A 25,716-nucleotide genomic window follows, 5' to 3' on the forward strand; every position below is an offset into this window, starting at 1 on the left:
TGACATGTATGGGCAGTCTATTCCAGAGTCTGGGGAGTCTCTGGTCAGGAGCTTATCCTTCCAGCATGTTTTGTTTATTGTGATGACAAGGTTTAGATCCCTGGAGCGTGTGGCTCTGAGGGATTGGGATTTCTTTAAGTGTAGCATCTCCAACAGCTCTGGGCTTGACATGGCCTTGTATGTTAAGCAGAGATCGCCTCGGAGTAGACTATATGCGACAGAGCATAGCTGGAGATTTTTAAGGTGGTCAGCATAGGGCATCTGCTTTAGGCCTGTGATTCTTTTAGTGAGGTAGTTCTTCGGCCTTTCCAGTTGTTGCAGATGTCTTGAGAGGTACATACCAAATGGGGCGTTGTATTCTATAATGGTTCTAATGAGGGATGAGTACAGTGGGACTATGACCTTTTTCTGGATGAAAAGCCCTTAGTGATGAGGTGTGCAGATAGAAGGATTTCCTGACTGTTGTGGTGATGTGGTTATTGAAGGTGAGACCACTGTCCACCTGTGTCCCTAAGTCTCTCATCACACTTTCAGTGTTTAGTGTACTGCCACCTATGTGGCAATTCACGGGTACATGTTTTTTCCCAAAGGGAATAACTATACATTTCTTGGCATTGAGCTTGAGCCCATGGCTCTGGCACCAAGCATCAGTTTCTGTAAGGCCCTTTTGCAGAGTATCCACATCATTTGGGGATTCAATAATGGCTCCCAGTTTGCAGTCATCTGCGAACTTTGTTAGCCAGAGTCCCTTAGGTGTTGGCCTGTACTTGAAAGTAGATGCCAAACAAGAGAGGTCCCAGGACTGAACCCTGATGTACTCCACTTGTCTGGAGCTGGATTTGGAGTCAGCTACATTTACAGTGTGGCTTCTGTAAGTAAGCCAGTTGGCAACCCATTGAATGACAAAGGGATTAATGCTCAGCTTAGTAAGTTTATCTATGATTTCAGAGTGGGATATGGTATCAAAGGCCTTGGTGAGGTCCAGATAGGCGGTGTGAACTGTCTTACCCTCGTCCACGGCACTGGAGACTGATTCGAAGAAATCAAGCAGGTTCAGGTGGCAAGATCGGCCCTTCACGAACCCAAACTGGGTGGGGTCCAGTATTTTAAGGTTGCCAATGTCTTTGTTTATAAGTTCCATGATAATACGATCCATGGCCTTGCAGATTAGGCTCGTCAGACTGATGGGGTGGTAGTTCCCGGGATTCAAGATGGATCCCCCCCTTGTGGAGTGGGATAACTGCAGCTGTGCGCCACTCAGTGGGCATGAAGCCTGAGGTGAGGGTATGATTAAACATGACACTTAGGTGAGGTGCCAGTTCATTTTGTAGTTCATGTAGTACACAGTTTAATTTTACAATTTATTATACTCTAAAATGGCCAGATGTGAACAGCTGTGCTGGGAATGGCTTCTTCCTCAGTATATTATTCTTTTAAACATGCAACACACCGTGCATTCCCAGAATACATGTCTGTCTGCATCATTTCACCTTCAGTGTTTACTTAGAGCTGTGCTGTGAAGTACTACTGCCTTAAGGTCTCCAAAAACACGGCATCAGTTTTTCTTTTCACACCCTCACTTCGACCTTTGTCAAGTGAAATTGGCTAAACTAATTTCAAAGTAACCTTAAACCAGCCAAAGTGGTTAATTTACAAGCTCCTATGCTTCAATTGTACTTCCCAAATAGTATGTGATTTGCAGAACTGGAAGTTGCCACTCTTTCCACTTGCTGGCATGCTCATTCACCTAGGTTGCATTATTAACAATTCACAGCCGATACCTGGCAAGCTTCAAATCAACTTTTATCCATTTTTGACTAAAGACCCACATTTACTATACATGCCCGACAGCTTAGCATAAAACAGTATGGGTATCAGTTGCTATTATACATTCCATCAAATTGTACTTGCCTACTGTACAACTCTGAGTAAGTTACTTAACAAGACTTGGTCATTAATGAAAAGAACCACTTTTAACCAACCAGTACACTTACCCATAAACAAAATAAATTAAATAATAAAACAGAAAAAATTCCTTCTCATTACTGCTGTGCTCAAAGATTTACTGAACCACTGTTTATCTACTAAGCTGTGATCAAATGATCTAACTAAAAATCTATTGATTGTTCTGCTCTTAGCTGTGACTGACTTTACGTCATATTATCATCATTTACTCTTGAGGGCCTTTGCACCTCAGGTTCTCCCAGAAAACAAGTTTTGCCCAGGAGGGTTAACAAGACACAAAATACAGTAAAACAAGATTACTGTGCAGTTTTGGAGAACAGTAACCACTATGATACATAGTAGGAAACCCCCACCCAGCACTGAAATCAAAAAACATTAAACAAGCCCATGCACTAAACACACCCACCACAACAAACTACAAACCTATGCATTGAAAAAAGTCTGGATGCACAATATGAAACAACAAATGCCTATTTGGATCTCTGTATAAATAAAATAAAAAAGCCCTCTATTACAATTCAAAGCAATTAACACTTGAAAATAACAGTCTAAAGTCTTCTAAAGTACACATATTTGCAGCCATATCTTACTTAGTTCAGTGGTCGTCTTCATTACTTGGGTGCAGTAACATAAGTATGCATCATCTTCTGCACAAATCTGTTGCTTTTCTATGCATGTGTAGGGCACCCACCACCACCGTAATATGTGTAAGTTTTCTGTTTTCCAGACTGGGGGCTAAGGGTATGGCAGCCTGCTTCATATGCAAACTGCGCCTTAAGCAATTATCCGACCATGCACAGTTCTTTTACCAGACCATACCCCTTCTCATTCTCTCCAGGTTCTGTAAAGATGTACACATTACGGACTTGCAGGGTTAGGGCAGTCAATAGCTCCCCCATGCATGGAACAGGAGATCTGTGAAAAAGGGATTATTTGCAATCATTTTGAAATTATAATGACAAATGACCTGCATTTTATTTCACTAAGCTAAACTACATATTATACTTTGCAGTATTGTGTAATATGAAATATTATGGAAACTGACAATACAGCTCATCCTTGGTGTCAATCACATCTGGTAATACTGACAATCATCAAGACTATTTTAAACTTTTACAAGTAGATACTAAGATCTACTCTTGTTCATAATTGCCAATTACTGCTATAAAACATGGTATAATGCTGACCATATACACTGCAGCCTATAATGGGAAATGTATAAATTAATCAGTGCTTCGGTAATGTTCGAGGGAAACATCACAAGCGAAGTACAAGAGGCACTAGGGTGGAGCTAAACTTGATCACCTACACTGCTGGAAACTCAAGTACCACGAAAGAGCCACCTCTGAAGAGGCCAAGAAGTTGGAGTGAGATTTCATATTCCATGAAGTTACAATACAACTGGAACAGTTAACTGCCTGTAAAGAAAATATACTTCACAGAGACGACAAATATCCCCTGACAGCTTTCTAACTGAACTTCAACTGTCAAACCGAACATGACAGTGGCATTTCACTGATGGCAAGCAAAGCAAAGCAAAAAATCAAGACGTCTTCAGCAATACAAAATTATCAGGTAGACTACCAGAACAGTTGGTCTTCAAAGCAACCAATTTAGCTACAAGTATCTACTTGCACAGCCCTTACTTTAAAACTTTCGATTGAAATTGACTGTGACAGACCTGTCAACCATAAAAGTACATATCAATTACTAGAAAATTACATAACAGCAAAGATCGTTCACTCAGTATTAACTGCAGACTACTATGGCAGAAGTACTTTAGACAAGACTTACTTATGGTCATGTAACCAAACAGGCTACTTCCACTTTCTGAAAAGTAACCATACCTTTAGGTTTTCATACACTCCTGCAAGTGGCCCTGGCTCCGAAACCAGCTGATCTAATCTGGACAAAGTGATCTCCCGCCATATGGCTTTTGCATCTACCCAATTGCTTCCTCCCCCAACAGGGGTCAACTGCAAAGGTACAGGGCCCACTCCCGGTGGAGTAACCGAAACCCGATAAAAGTCAAACACACGAGTTCCGTTGCCGAAACCATCATCGTCCGCCATCACAGTGCTCTGCAAACACTGCCAACCTCCAGCGGAGTGAAAAAAAGTGAACACACACCGCCTTTACCTTTCCCCAGTCTCTGCTCAATTCCCAGAACTAGTCGGAAATAAACAAATAGTATGGTAACGCCCCCTGCTGATGCACGTGGAATGCCCAGCCATCTTTCGACTGGCAAAAGTTGTACTTCCGGCATTATGTCTGGCGTAAATAGGGAGCTGTTTAAGCAGCTGACAGGAGCACATGACTGTTCTATCAATTATACACTAGTTGTGCCTCTACGTTTGCTACATAATTCTCTTCTACCTTCACTTACTTCTTTGTAAAAACTTGAATACAAACTCAGATAATGTAATGTGCTCTGTGCATTTTTGAAAATATCTGTAATGTAGTACATAGGATCATTAGAAAAGGCAGTAAAACACAATAGCGTCTTCCGATGAGGCGTAACTGCTGTCACTCAGAACACGTCTATCAAAAGTCACCAAGAAGTAAGGTCATCTGTCACGACGTTTTCCCTAAAATATAGCACTTGTATAACGCACTGAAGGCTGTTTGGAGTAGGGTTGCCTTTCCAAATGGCCAAAGTGGGACATTTGTGCTACAAACATCAGATTTTGCAGGGCAAAACATACACACGGCCAGTACAAAGGACAGAACTTCAGTTGTTTGCCTGAATAAAAGTTTATTCTTGTAGCATTTTTGTTCCTTATTCTGTTTCGTATAACATTTAGGTGTTTCAGGTACAGAATAACTGTTTTATGCAACTATTACATACAATATAGAAAATAATTTTGTCCTAAAATCTCAAGACATTTGCCATTTTCTCACAATATTTTGCAGAACACGACTGCCCAAAGAGGGACTGTCCCTCGCAAAGTGGGACAGGTGGTAACCCTAGTTTGGAGACAGGACCAAGTAGGGATGATCCTAATTCACTACTGCATTCCCTTGTAAAGTATGCCCAGAAATTTATGCCACGAAAGTGTGTGTGTGTGTGTGTTTCAGCATGTTTGTGAAACGGTAACTCCTGCTTACATGACATTCTACTTCAGCACGCAAGATCTGTACAGTTTTGTGCAAATCAATAATACATTTGTGTTTTAATTTATAGGACTTCTGCTGCAGTGCTGCATCAGTTTATTTTGATGTTTGGAAGATATGACAACAGCTATTTGGCTTAGTACAGGATATCCAAACAAAGTGTTCGATGCACCCTTCAAGTTCTAATATTCTGCACCATACCTCTCAACCTCTTAGAGCAAGAAATCTAGACAAAGCCATAAATAATGGGGGGACAAAGCCCCAAAAATAGGAACACATTTTAAATATTGCTTTTACAGACAAAGTTGATAGAATAACACATTTTGCATTAGCATGAATTTTCTGAAGGGTATAAAGTCTGAAATTTACATGTGTGTCATTATTTTCTGACTTCAACCCTCAATGGCTTTACAATTAATTGCCAGAAAACCATTATTTTATGAGAAACAGACCAAAAATATGAGGCAAAAATCTGGACATTCTGCAAGAATCTGTATAGTTGAGAGGTATGGTCTGCACATATTTACAGAAAAGATCCATAAGATGGATTCACATCTGTGGGAGTAACACCAGGCATCCTGACACCCTATATTAAATGCAGTCTGGCTTTTCCTCAAAAAGCTGCAAAGATGTTCAAAGAAAGAGCTGCAAGTCGATGGTTAAAGGCATAGTAAGGGAAGATGTGGGAACTCCAACATTTCATTTTTGCATACCAGTTGTGATGCCTGCACACTGGCCCAGTGACCAAGGAACCTCAATCCTCACCACTAGCACCAGTGAGGGGCATCCACATTGGGAGGATAACAAGTACACACACAGTAAAGTACAATTTCCCTTAAGAGCACACAGGGATCACAGTCAGTCTGGGGCTTGTTTCTCCCTTTCTCTTCAGATCCCCAATAAGACTGTCCACTAGCACAGCTATATGGTTCAGATCTCAGCCTAGTGGCCAAGCTAAATCATCCAGCGCCCTCTCTGTCCAACCAATGCTTCGTGTCCCTTCCCAAGTAGCTAACACACACACTTTAAGATATGATTTATATGCAAACACACATACACTCCTGGGGAAGGCTGGCACAGGTTCTCCAGCTGTGCCCCCTTTCTGCCCAGACTATAAGGTAGTACCGACTGCCATCAACCACTAATATCAGCTACAATAAGGCCTTTCCCAAAGGGTGACCAGTTTCACTGTGTAATGTTGCTGTTATCCAAATAGTAAGTGTGATTGAGCAGCAAGACTATTGGAGTGGCTTGGACAGTATCACCAAATACATGAAATGTACCATAAGAGCTTAACTTATCTCTACACAAAACAGCAAGAGTTGAAAGTGAAAATTTTATTTTAAATTCACGTGCTCTGCTCCTATGCTGTTCTGGATCCAAAGTCTTTTTAAGACACACAGTCTTGCTGGCTATTTACTGCTGAATCAGAGACACAGAGCTTTGCATGACTCCATCTGTAGTCTGTTTAAAGCACCACACCTTTCAAATTGCACACTGATAAAGAAATATATTTTGCAGCTATAAGCACAGTTACAGATAATTATTTTATAATAAACCACACATAGTCTGTCAGATTTGTAGCATATATTTACAAAGTTTTCCTTCATTACAGATATGAATGATAACTTCTACAAAATACCTCTCTCTGTCCTTCTCTCACATAACTGAATTACTACAATAGCTATATAGAGAGCTAGTCACGCACATATTTCTTCTTGGTATATTTTTCTGGCCTTCTGTGGGAAGTCGCATAATGTCTGTTTTTAGACATTATTATTGTCCATTTGTGATTTAAGCACTTTTGCTGATGTGAGGATGCCATTCTGTAAGGAAACATCTATATAAGCTGTTCCTACTGGAAAAACATCACATATTGCTGAATTTATAAAAAGGATGTCTGTTAATAGATATTTGTTCTGCGAACATGAGAAAATCATGTAATGCTTGTTTTCCAATTCTGATGCTGTGAACAGAAGCCTGTCTGTTATACATATAGCATGAATGCACATTTTAAACTCTATACATATATTCAAGCAAACTTTTTCTTTCAGCATATTTACAACAGAATTAATTTCAGCCTAATATTCATATCTAACAATTCACTCTGTTTTTAAACATACTCAAAACATTTTATACCGATATGTATTTTTGATCACATTATATAGAAAACAAGAAACAAACCTTTAGTCTTCATTTGATACAAGTCAAAATGCAATTTTACACAGTTAATATAATGATATTAAGTATTACTACCAAAAATGAATGTATTTAACAACTTTTTCATTTGCAGACCATTCTGTGAAAATATTTTATCAGTTATGAGCTGTGTCTGCTTTAGTTTTATTTTTTTAACTTGATTAATTTATTCTTTTGCAATCACAGAATTTCATTTATGATTTAGAACTCTTTTATTAACTCTTTGCACCTGTTGAATTAACTCTTTACTTTTATTGATTATTTTATATAAAAATATTAGAGATAGATTAATATCTATAAGAGACAAGAACTATGTGCTACTGCAAGCATTTATACACTGCTGAAAATATACAGTTTCAATGTCATTTTAACCATAAAATTTCTAAACTGCACATACACTTTAGTTGACAGTGAAGTATACACTGAAGAATGTTATTTACATATTAGTCCATTAGCTGTATGAATACACTATTTTAATATAATTTTTTCTGTAGCTGGGGTAACCAATACTAGTACAGATCTTGAAACCAGTGATAATGAACTTCCTGTACAGTACATATTTACACAGACTGTTTGCTATTCATGCATTTCAATTTAGTAGGTATCCTGGACCCATTTTTTAAACATTTTTTACACATATTCATTACTAGACATTAATTTTATTTGTACTGAATTCTTCTGCATATGTACATACAAAGACAAACATTTGTACTGAATTCTTCTGCATTTGTACATACAAAGACTATAAAGTACATTTAGTCTAATCTTACAAATTTAATAACATTAATATTAAGCAAAATCTTGGAAAATGTTTATGTCTCTTTAGAAATATCTGGTGGAACTGGCACCAAAGGCATATGCCCTATTATTTTAAACTACATACTCAACAATTAAAAATATTCATGCTTTTTTATACCAACATTGTTTTGCCAAAAACATATTAAAATAGTGACCAATCTTGTTCATTTTTTTACATATGTTTACTTTCTCTTGTATAGCTGTAATAAAGCAGTTTGAAATCATCTTGTGTATAGATTTTCAGTTTAACATGTTGCAAATACAATTTAATACTAAACAATACAATAATAACCATTATGATAGCTATTAACAATTTGTAAAATATCTTATCCTGTCAGGTTTAATCCAGTTTACCAGTATTTCTAATACAATAATACCTGTTTTTCCCTCTCCCTAAAAGAGTGTTGTCAAGAAGGAATGAGATATTTCTTCCTGTAGCTTTATTTTAGACCCTTGTTTATTTTTTCTGTAGCTTTATTTCAAACCCTTGTGCAGTACTGCTTATACAGTCAGTGTAAAGCTGAGAAAGTACCCCCCCTGCAGCATTGCAGTATTGTTTATTTCCTTTATGCTGTGAGAATAGAATGTATGTCAGCCCAACACTTTGGTTATACATTTATTTTATTAGGTTATTAAACTATAGACCCTTGTCTGATTTGATCATTTTTATAAAGCTTTTGCTGTTTATTACCACTAGTAGGTGTTTACACCCTCCTGCACAACTGATTTGAACTGTATGTATACTATAGCCCATTTGCTGGCTGTACTTGATAACATTTATTTGCAAACAGATTATAAGTGACATCTATGCACAATTGTGACATTTTATTACAATTACCAAATAGTGTTGCATGTAAACATTTTAACAATTGTGTTTTAATAACAATGATGCTTTAGAAAAACTCAAGCTACTTGTCTGGCAATCAGTCTTGTTTATCTTATCTTTCCAACATTTCCTGTAACTATTCATCTGGTCTAGGAAGGTCTGAGCTCACATTTTATACTCTATAAACCATAGTTAATTCTTTTGGCATTTTTCCTTTAATTTGATTGAGATTTGCATAACTATGTATTTATACTACATAAATAGACATTATTTTATAATTAGCTTACATGGATTTCAGTATTTATTTATTTATTTATTTAACTGTCCTGCCATTAATTTTACAAAAACTGCTTGACTAATACCATCTGTGATTTTATTTCTTTTTAAAATTCAGAACTTTAACTGTTTGGTGTTACTATCCAATTATATAAAACTGTAAAAAACAAAATAGATATTAGCTTAACTAACACATGTTTATATTTACATTACTTATATTTGCTGTTGTCTGCCTTTTGCTTTTGTGCATTGTAAAGACATGTACTCTAGATGAAAAGAACATACATGCATGTCTGTCTTGTATCTGTATATCTTTATACAAGCATGTCAGTCTTGTGACTTGAAATCTTTACTCTTAACTATTTTCATTTAATTTTATGCACTAGAACTGTTTCATGTAACTATTTTTATGTAATTTTTATACACTAAAACTGTTGTGTACCTTTTGACTATGCTATGAGAATAACAGTTATATGGTCTATTTTACTGTACTACTGATAAATGTCTTGCTTTAACAGAATGAAAGTAAAACATTTGAGAATGATTTGTCCCTACCATCCTACCATGTATTTTTAACCATTTTCAAAACATAAACATATTATAACATATTTTTCTTTTGCACAGATTAGCTGTGTATGCAGGAAGTTCCCAGTCTTTGTCAGTTCAGCTAATTTGTTTCCTTTATCCTGCAACTGCTGTTGAATAGTTTCCTGTAATATTGCATGGTCTTTCTGACATTCTTTAGTAAGCTGTGCTGCTGAATTTGAAACCCCTATGCACTTTTGAAAAAAAAATGTATATATAACTTGTCTAAGCTTCCTGAACTCATTGTGTCTGTCTTTTAGAAGTTTACTACATTCTTTTGTAACAAAATGTACTAGAGGTTTTATCAGTTACTGATTTGACTGCTGCTGCAACTCTGAAATAAACCTTTTACATCTGGTGACAGAACATAACTGTCTAACATCTGAATATAATGTCAAAATATTAACTTTTCTTGGTTCTTTACCATTAAAAGTTTTGCCTGTACAGTCTAACATTTGAATAGTGGCATGCACTGTATTTTTATGACATTGTACATACAATAAACATTTTTTATACCACACATGATTTTGTTTTAGATACCAGTCAAATATTGTAATCCATTTGCATAATGCCTTACTATTAACTTGCAATCCATTTGCATAATGCCTTACTATTAACTTGCCCTAATAAGGTTTTACATTTACTAATATGTAGTATATACATTTCATTCTGTTATTATTACATCTATTGCATTCATACTGTATGTAACCCAGAATAATTTTCTTACCAGAGAGGCAGATGGCCAAGCTGCTTTACTGTAGATGGTTGAAAAGTTTCTGTAGTCACTTATGAAGTTGGTACAGCAAAACTGGCAGTTTCAGTCTTACAACTTTGTCTTGTACCTTTTCTGGAGAATTTATGGAACTGCTCCACCTTCCTGCAATGCAGTCTCACCGGATTTAGACGTCTATTAAACTGTACTGCTACAAACTGTAGAAAACTGTAGAAATCTGAAGTACTTCACATAAACGTTAGTTACTGTGCTTTTACAGGAGTGACCTTATACAAGGTATTACCCATTCACTCCCCCTGTTTTTGGATACAAGCTAAGAACGTTGTCAAACGGTCACCATTGAAAAATTTATATGGTGCTGCTTACTGTGATGGATTTGAAGTCTTCTTAAGACACACAGTCTTGCTGGCCCTTTACTGCTGAATCAGAGACACAGAGCTTTGCATGACTCCATCTGTAGTCTGTTTAGAGCACCAAGCTTTTCAAATTGCACACTGATAAAGAAATATATTTTGCAGCTGTAAGCACAGTTACAGATAACTTATTTTATAACAAACCACACGTAGTCTGTCAGATTTGTAGTATATATTTACAAAGTTTTCCTTCATTACAGATATGAATGATGACTTCTACAAAATACCTCTCTCTGTCCTTCTCTCACATAACTGAATTACTACAATTGCTATATAGAGAGCTAGTCATGCACACAGATTGTTATTTCCTCTTGGTATGTTTTTCTGGCCTTCTGTGGGAAGTCACATAATGTCTGTTTTTAGACATTTCTATTGTCCTTTTGTGATTTAAGCACTTTTGCTGATATGAGGATGCCATTCTGAAAGGAAACATCTGTACAAGCTGTTCCTATAGAAAAAACATCATGTATTGCTGAATTTACAAAAAAGGATGTCTGTTAATAGACATTTGTTCTGCAAACATGAGAAAATTATGTAATGCTTGTTTGCAATATTGCTTTGTTAGACATTTTCATTTTGATGCTGTGAAGAGAAGCCGGTCTGTTATACATATAGTATGAATGCACATTTTAAACTCTATACATATATTCAAGCAAACTTTTTCTTTCAGCATATTTACAACATACTGGTAAGCAAAAAACAACTGCAGGACAACCTCTTGGTTAGTAGCGAAAACCACAGCAGGAAAACAGGCTGGAACCAACGTGTCTTCTATTAACACAGCTTTGTTGTCATAGAGTCAAGAAAAAACAAGTAGTACAGTTTTTGTAATCCACAAAGTCATAAAATCACGAAGGAGTAACACAAGTAGATCAAGCGCTTTCGCCCGGGCTCTCCCGGGCTTTATCAAGATACTTTAATTAAGCAAACAATTTGCTTATATACACAGTATTTAATTGATTGATTCTATGATTGTCTCATTAAAACCTTTTAAAGTGTTTCTGTGCTTAAAGCTATATTCTCTTCGTAAAATTCCACGTAACTAATATCTGTAAGATGTTTTTATTTTTCTATGCTCATAGCACCTATTATAAGATACTTTGTGTGTTCGAAGTATTTGTTGTATGTTGAGTTCTTTGTATAGCATTTCTTCCATTTGAATTAAATAATTTAATGATATAGGTAGTGTTATATTGTTTTTCTTCTTGAAATGAGCTGTCCGTGTAAACGGACTTTTTCAAAAGGGCGTGTTTTCAGTAAGACGAATTTCTTTACAGTACTGTGCATACTTCATTTGAATAGAAATCCTTTCTTATAAAAATTGATAGTATTGGTCACCTTTTAGAATCTGGTTTTCTTGAATTAATTATTATAACATTGGCATTTCATGGATTTGTATTCAGGTTTTTTTATATTTTATTGTTACTAGAATAGTACTATTATATTATTGTTGAACTAGTATGGTTTCTATAGTAGTAAATAAATAAATAAATACTTTCTTATTTTGGTTAAATATATACAGTTTGTACATCCTAAATTAAATATGAATTAATTTGATAATTTAATTAAAATTTATGTAATTCTTATTTGTTATTATAAATAAATAAATAACTATCTAGTGAATAAATAATCAAATACTGAATTTTATGTTAAATATATGTTTAAAATCTTTTAAAATTATTTAAAATGTATATAAAACTATTGCCCCTAATATATGTTGTACATAAAATTCATTTTTATTTATTATAATTTGGCCCTTCTTTGTTTTAAAACACTGCTTATACTAACATGTTCATTTAACCCTGGTATTCTTGCAGCATTTAATTTGATTTGCCATACTAGTTCTCTATACTCCAGGGATGTTTCCCAGTCCCCCCCCTCTGATGTCATTTTTCACTTGTTCCAGAACTAAGAATTTTAAATTCATTTCTTTGCATGTTAAAGAGTGCTTATAGAATGCATTTGTTTCTTTCTTTATTTTTATTTCATATAAGTGTTCGTATACTCTTCTTTTTAAGGTTCGTTCTGTTTTTCCTACATAGAAGGACAAGCAATGTTGACATATTCCTAAATATACTATGCCCTTTGTATTACAATTGTAATGCCCTAGGGCATATAGTCCCATATTTCTAGATTTTAAATATAGTCCTGTGTCATTAAGCATAAAAACACATTGCTTGCAAGCTTCACATTTGTAGGTACCTCTCATTAGTTTTGTGTTGTTTGTATTATTGTTTCACCTTCAAAGAGATTTTTAAGGTTATTTCTTTTCCTAATAAAATTTGGCAATTTTGGAATCATTTTATTAATCTCTAAGTTGTTCGATAACACCGGCCAATATTTAATAATGATGGCCTCAATTTCTTTGCTGTCATTGTTGAAGGTGTATGCAAATGCTTGATTTTTGTGTTCTTCATTGTTTACAGTCTTGTTATTATTTATATTATTCATTGATTCTTTGCCTAGAAGTGGAGCATATTTTTCTTTTCTTTTCATCAAAATTTCTTTGATTAATGTATTAATCAAATTTAAAGGGTAATTTTTCTCTAAAAAGAGTGTTTTTAAATATTCTATTTCAACTTGAAATAATTTATCTGTATTACAAATTCTTGAGGCTCTAATTAATTGGCCTTTTACAATGCTCTTTTTTTGGAAGAAGGGGTGGCTACTTTCAAAGTGTAAAAACATGTTTGAAAAAGTACTCTTTCTACAAATACTGGATTCAAATGTGTTTGTTTCGTTATTTTTCATTAAGTTAATATCTAAATAATGTAACTGATTAGGGTTGACTTCATAAGTAAATTTTAAAAACTTAGTGGATGTATTAATATAGTTTATAAAACCTATAAAATCATCGTAAGTACCTATAAAATCATCGTAAGTACCTTTCCATAAAATGCATATGTCATCCAGGAATCTTTTGTAATGGACAATGTACTTGGCCCAATTCAGTTCCAAATGGTGTAATACCAGATTTGCGTATGCCGAAGCACAAGGTGTACCCATGGCAACTCCCTTGTTTTGTTTAAATAATTCTCCATTAAAAATTATAAAATTATTATTTAAAATAATTCCCATAAATTCTACTAATAAATTAATGGTGTTGCCACTAAAGGTTGTGAGTTTTACTAACATGTCATTAAACCATTCAAGTCCTATTTCGTGCGGGATACTGGGAAATAAATCTATAATGTCAATCGTAATCATAAACTGTGTCTCTGTAAAAAAATCTTCTTTTATTCCCTTTAAAAATTCCCATGAATCTTTACATAGGCATTCTATTGATATTACACATTTTTAGTCATACTGTCAATATATTTGCCTAGTGACTCAGTAATGCCCTTTGCTCCCGCTACTATCGGCCTAAATTTTAAAGGTTGTAAGTCTTTGTGGACTTTAGGTATTCCAAAAATGATGGGGGTCAGTGGTTTTTGTACTAAGAGGTAATTGAAAAGCTGTTCGTTTATTGCCCCTTGTAAAAGGTGGTCTTCTAAGTTGTATTTAATGTTACTATAAGCTATATTCCTCTCATTAATTGATATTTGTGTATATTGTTCTGTATCATGTAACAAATTGTAGATGTAAGTTTCATATACTTGTTGGTACATAAGTACCACCCCACCCCCTTTGTCCGTTTTCATAACCCTTATTTTTTCCTTTTTCAAGAATGTTAGCAATTTGTTATATTCTTCTGGAAAATTGTTGGGTTCTTTGTGTTTGCTTTGTTTATTGAGCTTCCTGAATTCATTCTCCACTAATTCTTCATATATTCTCAATGAAGGGTGCAGTGGAGGGTTAAATGTGCTTTTTCTATGAAATCCTTGTTGTATGTTGTGTGTATTACCAAAGTGGATGTTTAAGTTTAGTTGTCTCATAAATAGTTTTAAATCAATAATGATGTTAGCAATGTTGATAGAGGTATCAGGTACAAAGTGTAATCCCTTCTTAAATAATTCAAAAAATGTCTCATTGATTTCTACTTCTGTAAAATTGTATATAGAAAAATTGTCTTGTTTGGCAATTGTGCATGTATGGGTAGGTTCTTCTGGCTGTCTGATTTCTATTGTTTCTATAACACCAGGCTTATTTAAAATTATCTCCTGAATCTGTTCCACATTTGTGCTGACTGATTTGTTTCTCGATTCATTTGTCTTCCTGGTGCTTGTTGAAAAACCTGCTTATTACCATAGTTATTTTTTTGTGCAAGCCTTTCACTTCTTCTAGGGACCTCTACCCAGTCATTAGTTTCATTTATATTGCCTTCATTGTTGCTTGTTCCCTCTTGGTAATTAGGTTTCATTGATACATTTCTACTTTTTTTACTAAAACAATAGGCTGTACCATTCTTATATTCCTCTAAATCTCTTTCGAGTTTCTTGATTTTTCTCATGACTACTCTATTGCAATGATCATCTACTTCTTTAAATGCATTCTCGTAGTCACGTTTTATTCCACTAAAATTCATATTATTTACTATAGTTTCATTCAATTTATCAATTTCATTTAACAAAAATGCAGCTTTCCCTTTATAGTCATTAATCATCAGTTTCAGCATTTCTATTCCTGTTTTGTTAAACAAAGCAGTAATTTCATTGAATAATTTACTACCTGGTTGTGCATTGTTTGGCAATCTGTTGAAACGTAGACCTTTTGGAATACGTTCAACCCTTACACATTCAGTTAAATATTCAATTTCCATTTGGGCCGTTCTATATGCATAAAGTTTGTTGTTTAATTCAATTACAATTGTTCAATATTACAGTTATGAGCATTATTATTTTGTTGCACAGTACCTTGAGCAAACATAAAGTGTTTGCTGGTCCATTTTTTTAAATTAAAATCCCTGGTTTGCTGTCCTGGATTTAAATACGGACCCTTATTACGTGAGTTTTGGGCGCTTTGGTTGTGGAAGCGCTCGTCTTTAAATACTTCTGTAGAAAGTCTTTTCCTTTTAACCGTTGGTTCTTTTTCGTTAAGAAGTTCTTGTTGGTTTGGTGGTGGTACCTTGGAACTAGTGGTACTTTCTTTCGTTAATAATCCGCTTAGCTGTGAGAGTAGGCAGATCACTTGCCTAAATTCTCCCCGCGTTACTGGTGCGTCGTCATCCAAGTTATTGTCGTCAGCCAAAATGATAGGTGTATTATTAAAATCTGCGGTTCCTGCGCCTTCCGCCATGTAGCACAAAAAACTGGTAAGCAAAAAACAACTGCAGGACAACCTCTTGGTTAGTAGCGAAAACCACAGCAGGAAAACAGGCTGGAACCAACGTGTCTTCTATTAACACAGCTTTATTGTCATAGAGTCAAGAAAAAACAAGTAGTACAGGTAGTACAGTTTTTGTAATCCACAAAGTCATAAAATCACGAAGGAGTAACACAAGTAGATCAAGCGCTTTCGCCCGGGCTCTCCCGGGCTTTATCAAGATACTTTAATTAAGCAAACAATTTGCTTATATACACAGTATTTAATTGATTGATTCTATGATTGTCTCATTAAAACCTTTTAAAGTGTTTCTGTGCTTAAAGCTATATTCTCTTCGTAAAATTCCACGTAACTAATATCTGTAAGATGTTTTTATTTTTCTATGCTCATAGCACCTATTATAAGATACTTTGTGTGTTCGAAGTATTTGTTGTATGTTGAGTTGTTTGTATAGCATTTCTTCCATTTGAATTAAATAATTTAATGATTTAGGTAGGGTTATATTGTTTTTCTTCTTGAAATGAGCTGTCCGTGTAAACGGACTTTTTCAAAAGGGCGGGTTTTCAGTAAGACAAATTTCTTTACAGTACTGTGCATACTTCATTTGAATAGAAATCCTTTCTTATAAAAATTGGTAGTTATTGGTCACCTTTTAGAATCTGGTTTTTCTGAATTAATTATTATAACATTGGCATTTCATGGATTTGTATTCAGGTTTTTTTTATATTTTATTGTTACTAGAATAGTACTATTATATTATTGTTGAACTAGTATGGTTTCTATAGTAGTAAATAAATAAATAAATACTTTCTTATTTTGGTTAAATATATACAGTTTGTACATCCTAAATTAAATATGAATTAATTTGATAATTTAATTAAAATTTATGTAATTCTTATTTGTTATTATAAATAAATAAATAACTATCTAGTGAATAAATAATCAAATACTGAATTTTATGTTAAATATATGTTTAAAATCTTTTAAAATTATTTAAAATGTATATAAAACTATTGCCCCCAATATATGTTGTACATAAAATTCATTTTTATTTATTATAATTTGGCCCTTCTTTGTTTTAAAACACTGCTTATACTAACATATTCATTTAATATTTACAACATAATTAATTTCAGCCTTATATTCATAATATCTAACAGAAAGTTTTAAAATATTTAATAATAAAAGCACAAGACAAATCTCATCAGTTCAACACAGTGCTAATCAAGAGTTCAGAAATCACAGGAACTTTAGAACAATATTGTAGAATAGTCAGACATAAATATAGAAAACAGCTAGATTAATCTGGCTAAATTCCTATCCAACTCTAAGAGAAACTATGTCCTAAATAACTTTACTTACAAGTCCAAGTTCTGGTGAGTTGTTGTCAGCTTCAGACAAAATTCAAAATCCTCAATCTTTCTCTCTCAGAAAGTCTTAAATTGATGATAACCATTACTGCTGAGTCATTTCACATTACATCATTTTTATCACTTCTTTAGTTCACAGGCTAACAAAAACTCAACATTTACACTTCTTTGTAAGATGTACCTGGCCAGGAAGCCACAGCAATACAATACACTTTACATCTAAAATCTAGCAATTATCTCTGTCTTAATAACAATAGAAATAATCTGCTAGTCCAGACATCATGTCTTCAAGCTTGAGATCAAACACAGTTGTAATTCTTTACTTAACAGCTTTCTTCCAGAAGGGTATATTGTGGTTACATTTTTGAAGTTCAGCATATAACACAGTTTTCTTGCATTTAGTTTTCTATACATTTGTAAAACAAGCCTGTGGATTATATTAATATTTACAATGACATATAATTATCTACAAATTTCTATCTAGCTAGGCTGGCAGCCTTCACACCAGTTTCATTAGTAAGCATCCAAATTACCTTAATATTACAGGAAACAATAAATAAACCAGAGATGGATACAGATTCTGATATATAAAGTAAATGTTATTTCTTTGTTAAGGTCATCACTGTACTTTGGTATATTTACATGTGTTGTATACTTTATGTGCAAGCTATTTACATGACAGAGTGTCCTCAATCATCCCCCCACAATTAAACCATTTGAGTGACTTATAGCTCAATTAAAATGAGTCATTTTTAAGAGTGGAGTGCAGTGTCTCAATGTCATATACACGTTTAAATATATTTATCATCAGTTTTAGTAAATGAGTCCTAGTACAAACCTATTTTACCACTGAACAGGATTGCCATAATTGGAACAAGTTTAAAAATGAAGCATATGTCCACTCTGCCATTATCTGCAGTCAGAATTTATTTTAAAAGTGATAATTAGTTTACTCATGTATTTACTCTCACAATGCTCCCCTTTATTTTATTCAGAGTATTCAGAGTTGTGAGGAAGCAGAACCTATGTGATACCCAGTTGCTGTAATGTGGAGAACTAATTTTAAGAGGATTGCCAGTCTGTATTTTTCTGCACAATGCATACACCTGCTAATATGTACACATAACAACTAACAGTTTAGAGGAGTACCATTTCACTTATGTCATTGTTTTTGTATAACCTGGTCTGTTTACATCTTCAATCTGTAAAAATGACTGTTCTTTTTCATTTTTAGTAATACATTCTAATATTGAAACATGTTTTGATAATATGTTCCACTATCATTGTGCCCATTTTACTACAGTGGTTATTAATTGTATTCTGTAAAAATGACTGTTCTTTTTCATTTTTAGTAATACATTCTAATATTGAAACATGTTTTGATAATATGTTCCACTATCATTGTGCCCATTTTACTACAGTGGTTATTAATTGTATTCTACAGAAACAGATATATTATTTCATCCTATATGCTAGATTGACTTGTTATAGAATAACTGCTACAGAGACTATTCAAGTAGTGATTAAAACTAGAAACATTTGAATTTTTATATGAGAGACCTTAAAAAGGGCAATTTCAATTATTTAACTAATAAGCGAGTCTGAAAGAAATTATAGGACAAATTATAAATAGATAGAAGCCAGTCAGAAGCAGATCACATGTACAATTTATTATTACGTTAGCATATTTATCCTGATGGCAATTTGCTTCTTCTTTCCATTCTTTAATTTATCAATCCAATCATCATTTTTGTAAAAAACTTGTCAGGTGAGAGTCCTAGAGGTAGCTGATTAAGATATGAAGATCCAACTTCCCTGTTCTAAGTAGCAATCTTCAGGTCATCTTATTAGATCTCCAGTTATTCCTATCAAGCAGAAAAATATAATCCTTTCCACATGTCCTGGTTCTGACCAAGGATCCGCTTATCATCTCCTACTGGACAATGCATGGTACACCTCCCACAGATGATAACCAGGAACATCTGTGCAAAGGATCAAAACCCCTTATACTGTCTCCCGTCATCTTGAAAGAGCAGTGGCTGTATGTTTGGAAAAGAGAAAAAATGCAATGTACAGGGAGGGAAACTGACAGAAAATTGTTAAAAAGGAAAATATGAGAGAATTTGGAAGAACATTTTCTAATTCTGGAGTTACAAAATAAGCGTGGAATGACAAAAAAGCAGGAATTAAGTTCATTTAAAGAGTGTGACTATATATAATATATATATATTCATATACAAAATGAAATTTAAAGCAACATAAAAAAATAATAAATCAGATAAAGAGGTAACAGGGTGTGGTGTAATAATTACAACATCAACAAATTATGTTTAGGATTTGTTTTTTGTGAAACAGTTGAGGAAGAGTAGGAGAGGAGAGATTAACATTTTAACAAACTGTTGAAGTAGAAACATTTATTACAAAAGCTGAAAAAGTATAAGGTAAGTAAAACTGGTAAGCTGCCCTATGAAGTATATAAGAAATTATGGGAAAGCTCTGGCTAGTGCAGTGAGGACATTTTTAGGAGATATCAGTGTGACAGGTTGTGATTAAGTAACTAAAAGAGGGAGCACTCTTGAATACTACGCTGGCAAAATCTGTAGACACATATTACTAAACACAGATTTGAAAATAGTAGTAAAAATATTAAGAACAGACTAGTGGAACATTTTCCAGCTATTATTAATATAGCGGAAACATGTACATTAAGAGACAGAAGCATAATAAGAATGGTTAGTTGCTGTTAGGGATAGTTTTGATGAAAGAAAGTATGAGGTGGTAGGCTAGTTCCTTGAACATGATGAAAAAAAGCATTTGACAGTGCTAATGACATGAGTAGGTGGCTAAAATTGTCTGAGTTAAGAATATACATTAATTCAGCACAGCTTATTAAAGTGCATGGATAGACATAACAGATAGTTTTTAGTTAGAGGCATAGTCATTTTTTCCTGGAACCATATGTCACCTTCTAGAATGTAGCTCCCCTCCCCCACAAGCAGTGCCCCTTCCCATCTCTAGACAGTACATGATTCTAGATAGCATACATAATGAAAAAAAAAATGATCCAGCCTTCTGAAGAAAGAATGAAAATAACAAACAAAATATGTAATTATAAAACCACAATAAATATAGCAATAAAAATTAAATGTTTGCATATCTAACTGAACAAAATAAATTATTTTCAAACAGTAGAAAAAAATAATATCCAACGCTGAAGAACAGAAACAACAAATCCACATACATGTAAAATCCAATATTTTAATAAGATTAGGAGAGCGCTTTCACAATGATCAACATTACTTCATCAGACAACTTAAAATCAATTAATCACCATTTAAATAGGCATGACAAAGTTTAAACAGCCAATCGGGTATGAGAATAATTCATTATCCTTCCTAGCTCACACTGAAAGTCACCCCCACCTATACATTTATATGCATATAGACACATTACTACAAAAGTCCATACATCATTAAAACAATTAATTACATTTCATTGCATAATTCACCCATACTGTTCTATATTAACACATAGCCATACAGTAATACGTAGAACTACTTCAATTTCCTAGACTTTAATGCTGGTTTAAGGGGAACAAAATCATTTAACCCTAGCCCACTATGTGCCCCTAGCCTCAGGATCCACTGGAGTTCTACACATTCTGTTTGATTTACAAGGTCACCCATCCTATTATTTATTACCTGGACATGTAGCAACTGAAACAAAGATGTGTGTTTTTCATTTGTCAGTAGAATATGTTTAGCCAAGGCACTGTACTCAAAACCCCTTCTTGTACAGTATAAGTGATCTCTAATTCGTTCTCTAAGATGACGATTCGTCTTTCCAACATAGAAATGAAAACATATTCTACAGTGTGCCACATATAATCACATTAGACATGTTACAGTCTGCGCTGGCTTTAAGTTCCCACAAATGCCCTATCCCTGGATGCTTGAAAAATCTCGACTCATCCACATACACACAGTATGCACAATTTCCACACTTGTGTCCCATACACAACATTCCCTTCTAGTCTTCTTATTCTAGGATAGCATAACTGCTGTTTCAAATTCTTTTTGTTTTTATAAATAAAATGGGGTCTTGTGCCCACTACACTAGTGGTCTCCTCATCCACCAGGAGGATATGCCAAATGTCCTGTATAATCTTTTTAAATTTATCAACATCCGTGGCATAAGGCAGGACTGCAGAGGCTTGAGAAGAATCTCTATTCCTACTCTCTTGGTGTTGCACTACTATATTCTCTGAGTAGTACAGCTTCGCCTTTCCTCTTCTCTCCTTATGTACTTTCAAATAAGCTGTATCAGTTTCTTGGGTTTGATACCCCCTGTTCAGGAATCCTGCTTTCAATTTACCCAGTTCATTCTGATATACATCATCCTGACAACAGAGGCATGACACCATCATTGCTTGTCCTCTAATAATATTAGGGAAAATATGTTCTGTGTGCATTCTGTCTCGATGCAAAAATGCTGGACAGTAACACTGTTTCCTATGTAACCTGCTACGCCATCCCTTGTCAGTCTTAAAGACAGTGACGTCTAAATCTAACGTGGATTGGTTGTTTCTGTTCCAGCTGCCTTCAGCATTGGGCGTTATTTTTTTCTTTTTTTTTTCTTCTTGAACTTGTGTCTACCTCGACTTTGGGTTTGTTTGGAAAGGATTATTGATATTTTAAAACAGTGTATACCATAAAGTATAAGGTGTACCCCTCATTATAATTATGGTATTGAAACCAAAATGTAAAAAGGTCACACAGACAAACGCCAAGCTAGAGTTTTCACGGTGTGATATTTTAAAACTCCTATAGTGCACATTAGCTGTGTTAAGAAATCCTGTGTTTCTGAAGTATAGCCAAACTATTCACTTAAGCTGTGCTGATGAGGTCAACAGAAAGACCAAAACATGCATGTCCACAGCTAGTGGGGTTTGGCTTTATTAGCCTGAAGGTAACCATAAAGACTCAAAAAGTAAAAAAGTCACGGACATTCAGAAGCCATGTAGCTGAAACCCTTGATGTTCTTATGGGAGCATTTGCAGAAATCCCATGGACCTGCATTACAGGAGTTTTAAGGTATCACACAATGAAAACTCCAACTTGGCTAGCTTCTTCTTGCAGTTTTTATAACTATGGTGCTGGTGACTGGATATTTAAAGGTTGTATTAAAAAGGTGTGAAGTGTACATGTCTGTTAATATACGTGTGTTATGTTAACAGATTTATTAAAAAAAGAAAATGTAGAAGTGATTTTTTTGACTGATATAATATGCAGATGATATAAAAGTAATGGTACATGGAAGAAAGGGACAGCAAAACACAAGGCATTCTATAACTATGTCAAGAATCTAAATGGCAATACTCAGACCTGCTCTGAGCTACAACAGAATGGCATTAAATATACTGATCCCAAGGAGATTGCCAATATCCTGGCAGATCGATTTAGTGCCAACTTCACCCCCCTCTCACCCCCTAAAGGGCCCATCTCAATACCAGAAGATTGCCAAATTCCAATAATCACAGCCACACAGGTAGAAACCGCACTCTCCAAAGCTAAGGATACAGCATCCATGGGACCAGATGCCATCCCATGCTGTGTACTGCATGAACTACAAAATGAACTGGCACCTCACCTAAGTGTCATGTTTAATCATAGCCTCACCTCAGGCTTCGTGCCCACTGAGTGGCGCACAGCTACAGTTATCCCGCTCCACAAGGGGAATCCGCCTTGGATCCTGGGAACTACCATCCCATCAGTCTGACAAGCATGATCTGCAAGGGCATGGAACGCATTATCATGGAACTTATAAACAAAGACATTGGCAACCTTCAAACATTGGACCCCACCCAGTTTGGGTTTGTGAAGGGCCAATCTTGTCTCCTGAATCTGATTGACTTCTTTGAATCAGTCTCTAGAGCTGTGGATGAGGGTAAAGCAGTCCACACAGCCTATCTGGACCTTGCCAAGGCCTTCGACACCATCCCCCACTGTGGAATCATAGATAAACTTACTAAGCTGGGCATAAATCCCTACATTGCTCGATGGGTTGCCAACTGGCTTACTGACAGAACCCAGATTGTAAAAGTAGCCGACTCCAAATCCAGCTCCAGACAAGTGACAAGTGGAGTACCTCAGGGTTCAGTCCTGGGACCACTCTTGTTTGGCATCTACTTCTCTGAAGTGCAGGCCAACACTAAGGGGCTCTGGCTAACAAAGTTTGCAGATGACTGCAAACTGGGAGCCATTATTTAATCCCCAAATGATGTGGATATTCTACAAAAAGGCCTTACAGAAACAGATGCCTGGTGCCAGAGCCATGGGCTCAAGCTTAATGCCAAGAAATGTATAGTTATCCCCTTTGGGAAAAAACATGTACCCGTGAATTACCACATAGGTGGCAGTACACTAAACACCGAAAGTGTGATAAGGGACCTAGGGACACAGGTGGACAGTGGTCTCACTTTCGATAACCACATCACCACAACAGTCAAGAAATCCTTCTATGTGGCACACCTCATCACCAAGGGCTTTTCATCCAGAAAAAAGGAGGTCATTGTCCCACTGTACTCATCCCTCATTAGACCCATTATAGAGTATAATGCCCCATTTGGTATGTACCTCACAAGACATCTGCAACAGCTGGAAAGGCCACAGGAATACCTCACTAAAAGTATCACAGGCCTAAAGCAGATGCCATATGCTGACCGTCTAAAAAACTCCAGCTATACTCTGTGGCATATCGTCTACTCAGAGGCAATCTCTGCTTAACATACAAGGCCATGTCAAACCCTGAGCTGTTGACATGCTCCACTTAAAGAATTCCCAATCCCTCAGAGCCACACGCTCCAGGGATCTAAACCTTATCATCACAATGAACAAAACATGCTGGAGGGATAGGTTCCTGACCCAGAGACTCCCCATACTCTGGAATAGACTGCCCATACATGTCAAGCAGAGCGCCTCATTGGCCCTCTTCAAAAGGAACCTTGATGATTGGATGGGAGATAGGAAATTCACCCCGGGGATCATGTCAGTCGCCCTGCTAGACAGGGGCCCAGAGAAGTAAATATTGTGGGAAGAAATATCCAGGGAATTGTTATGGTTAGGCTTGCATAGGCCTTAGGGCCGATAGCCTAGTGCCCACCTATGAACCTATGAAAGAAGGTGTATAATAGGTTCATTAAGGAGAACCAAAGGCAAATAGAGACAAGGAAATGTGTCTAAGGGGCAGACAAAATAAAAGAAAGAAGAAACAATAGAAGCAGCCCTTTAAATACAAGAGTAACGTATGACCTTAAAAAATATTTGTGAATTTTGATAATGAGGTAATAAATATGGAATAAAAAGGAAAAATGAAGACGGCTAAATAGAAAAAAATGAAGTGTATAAAATATTGTTAACAGGGATCTGAATTATCAGACTGGGAAAACAAAGAATTCAGTTACTGAAAATATTATTGCTCTGAAATTTTACTTTTGTAGCTGCTATTTATTGGACTCATTAAGTTTGATCTCCGATGAATTAATTGTGATCTGTTTATCCATGGTTGAGTGTGGTAATGCTCCGTTCTTCTAAGTCACTTCTTAACTTTCTGTGATCTGCGGGATCTCTAAAGCTTGTTATACTAAGTAGGGTAGTTCAGTGACTCTTCTTCATGAAGTCAGGTTTGGGGATGCAGCACCCCCAACAGAAACTTATAAGTTTAGGGGATTTGTGAATCATCCTCAACCCCATTTTTCCCATTTGCTACAAGAGGTTAGGGTTTTGTGTCCACTGTCACAATCTCTCTTTTCAGAGCCATTCTCCTGCCTTCTTTGACACTTATGCTTGACTGTTGCACGTTTTCTCTCACATAATCCATCTTCCTCTTTGCTGGATGCCCTAAGTTCCTCTTGTCTTCTTCCTGTTTGTCCCGAACCTTCTTCATTGTCTTCGGATTCCTGCACACATGCATGAAACACCGTAATCTGCTCTTTTCTACCTTTTCTGCAATCAAAGCTACTTTAGCTTCTGCTCTTATGTCATACCCAAGACCTTGCACTTTTCAGCACCCAGTCTCAGCTGCTTCTTTGTAACTTATGCAGTTAACTTCAGGTCTGTGAATAAACTCGCCATGTTGTTCTGTTTTGGAGTTGTCCGTGAGGCTGTCAGTCCTGTTTTCTGTGTCCAGTCTTATGTCAGATGTAGGGATACTGAAAAAGCTTTGGTCTCAGCAGTG

General features: G+C 35.4%; 1 protein-coding gene across 4 annotated transcripts in view; it reads right to left on the minus strand.

Annotated features, from left to right (window-relative positions):
• The window catches only part of LOC122812153 (E3 ubiquitin-protein ligase TRIM4-like), a 778,173-nt gene that overhangs the window by 708,124 nt on the left and 44,333 nt on the right, over window positions 1–25,716 (minus strand). The window contains exon 1 of one of the 4 annotated variants that reach the window (XM_044084466.1): window positions 3,813–4,201. The exons of 1 other annotated variant lie outside the window; for it this stretch is intronic. In XM_044084466.1, the coding sequence (XP_043940401.1) occupies window positions 3,813–4,037 (225 nt within the window). In that variant the 5' untranslated portion in view covers window positions 4,038–4,201. Of the gene's footprint in view, window positions 1–3,812; window positions 4,202–25,716 lie in introns of those variants that run through there. 2 more of the 4 variants (XM_044084465.1, XM_044084467.1) reach the window with 2 other exon arrangements.

The sequence above is a fragment of the Protopterus annectens genome, chromosome 9.part0 (assembly GCF_019279795.1).
Source record: "Protopterus annectens isolate FY-2018-M chromosome 9.part0, PAN1.0, whole genome shotgun sequence".
NCBI classification, from domain to species: Eukaryota; Metazoa; Chordata; order Ceratodontiformes; family Protopteridae; genus Protopterus; species Protopterus annectens.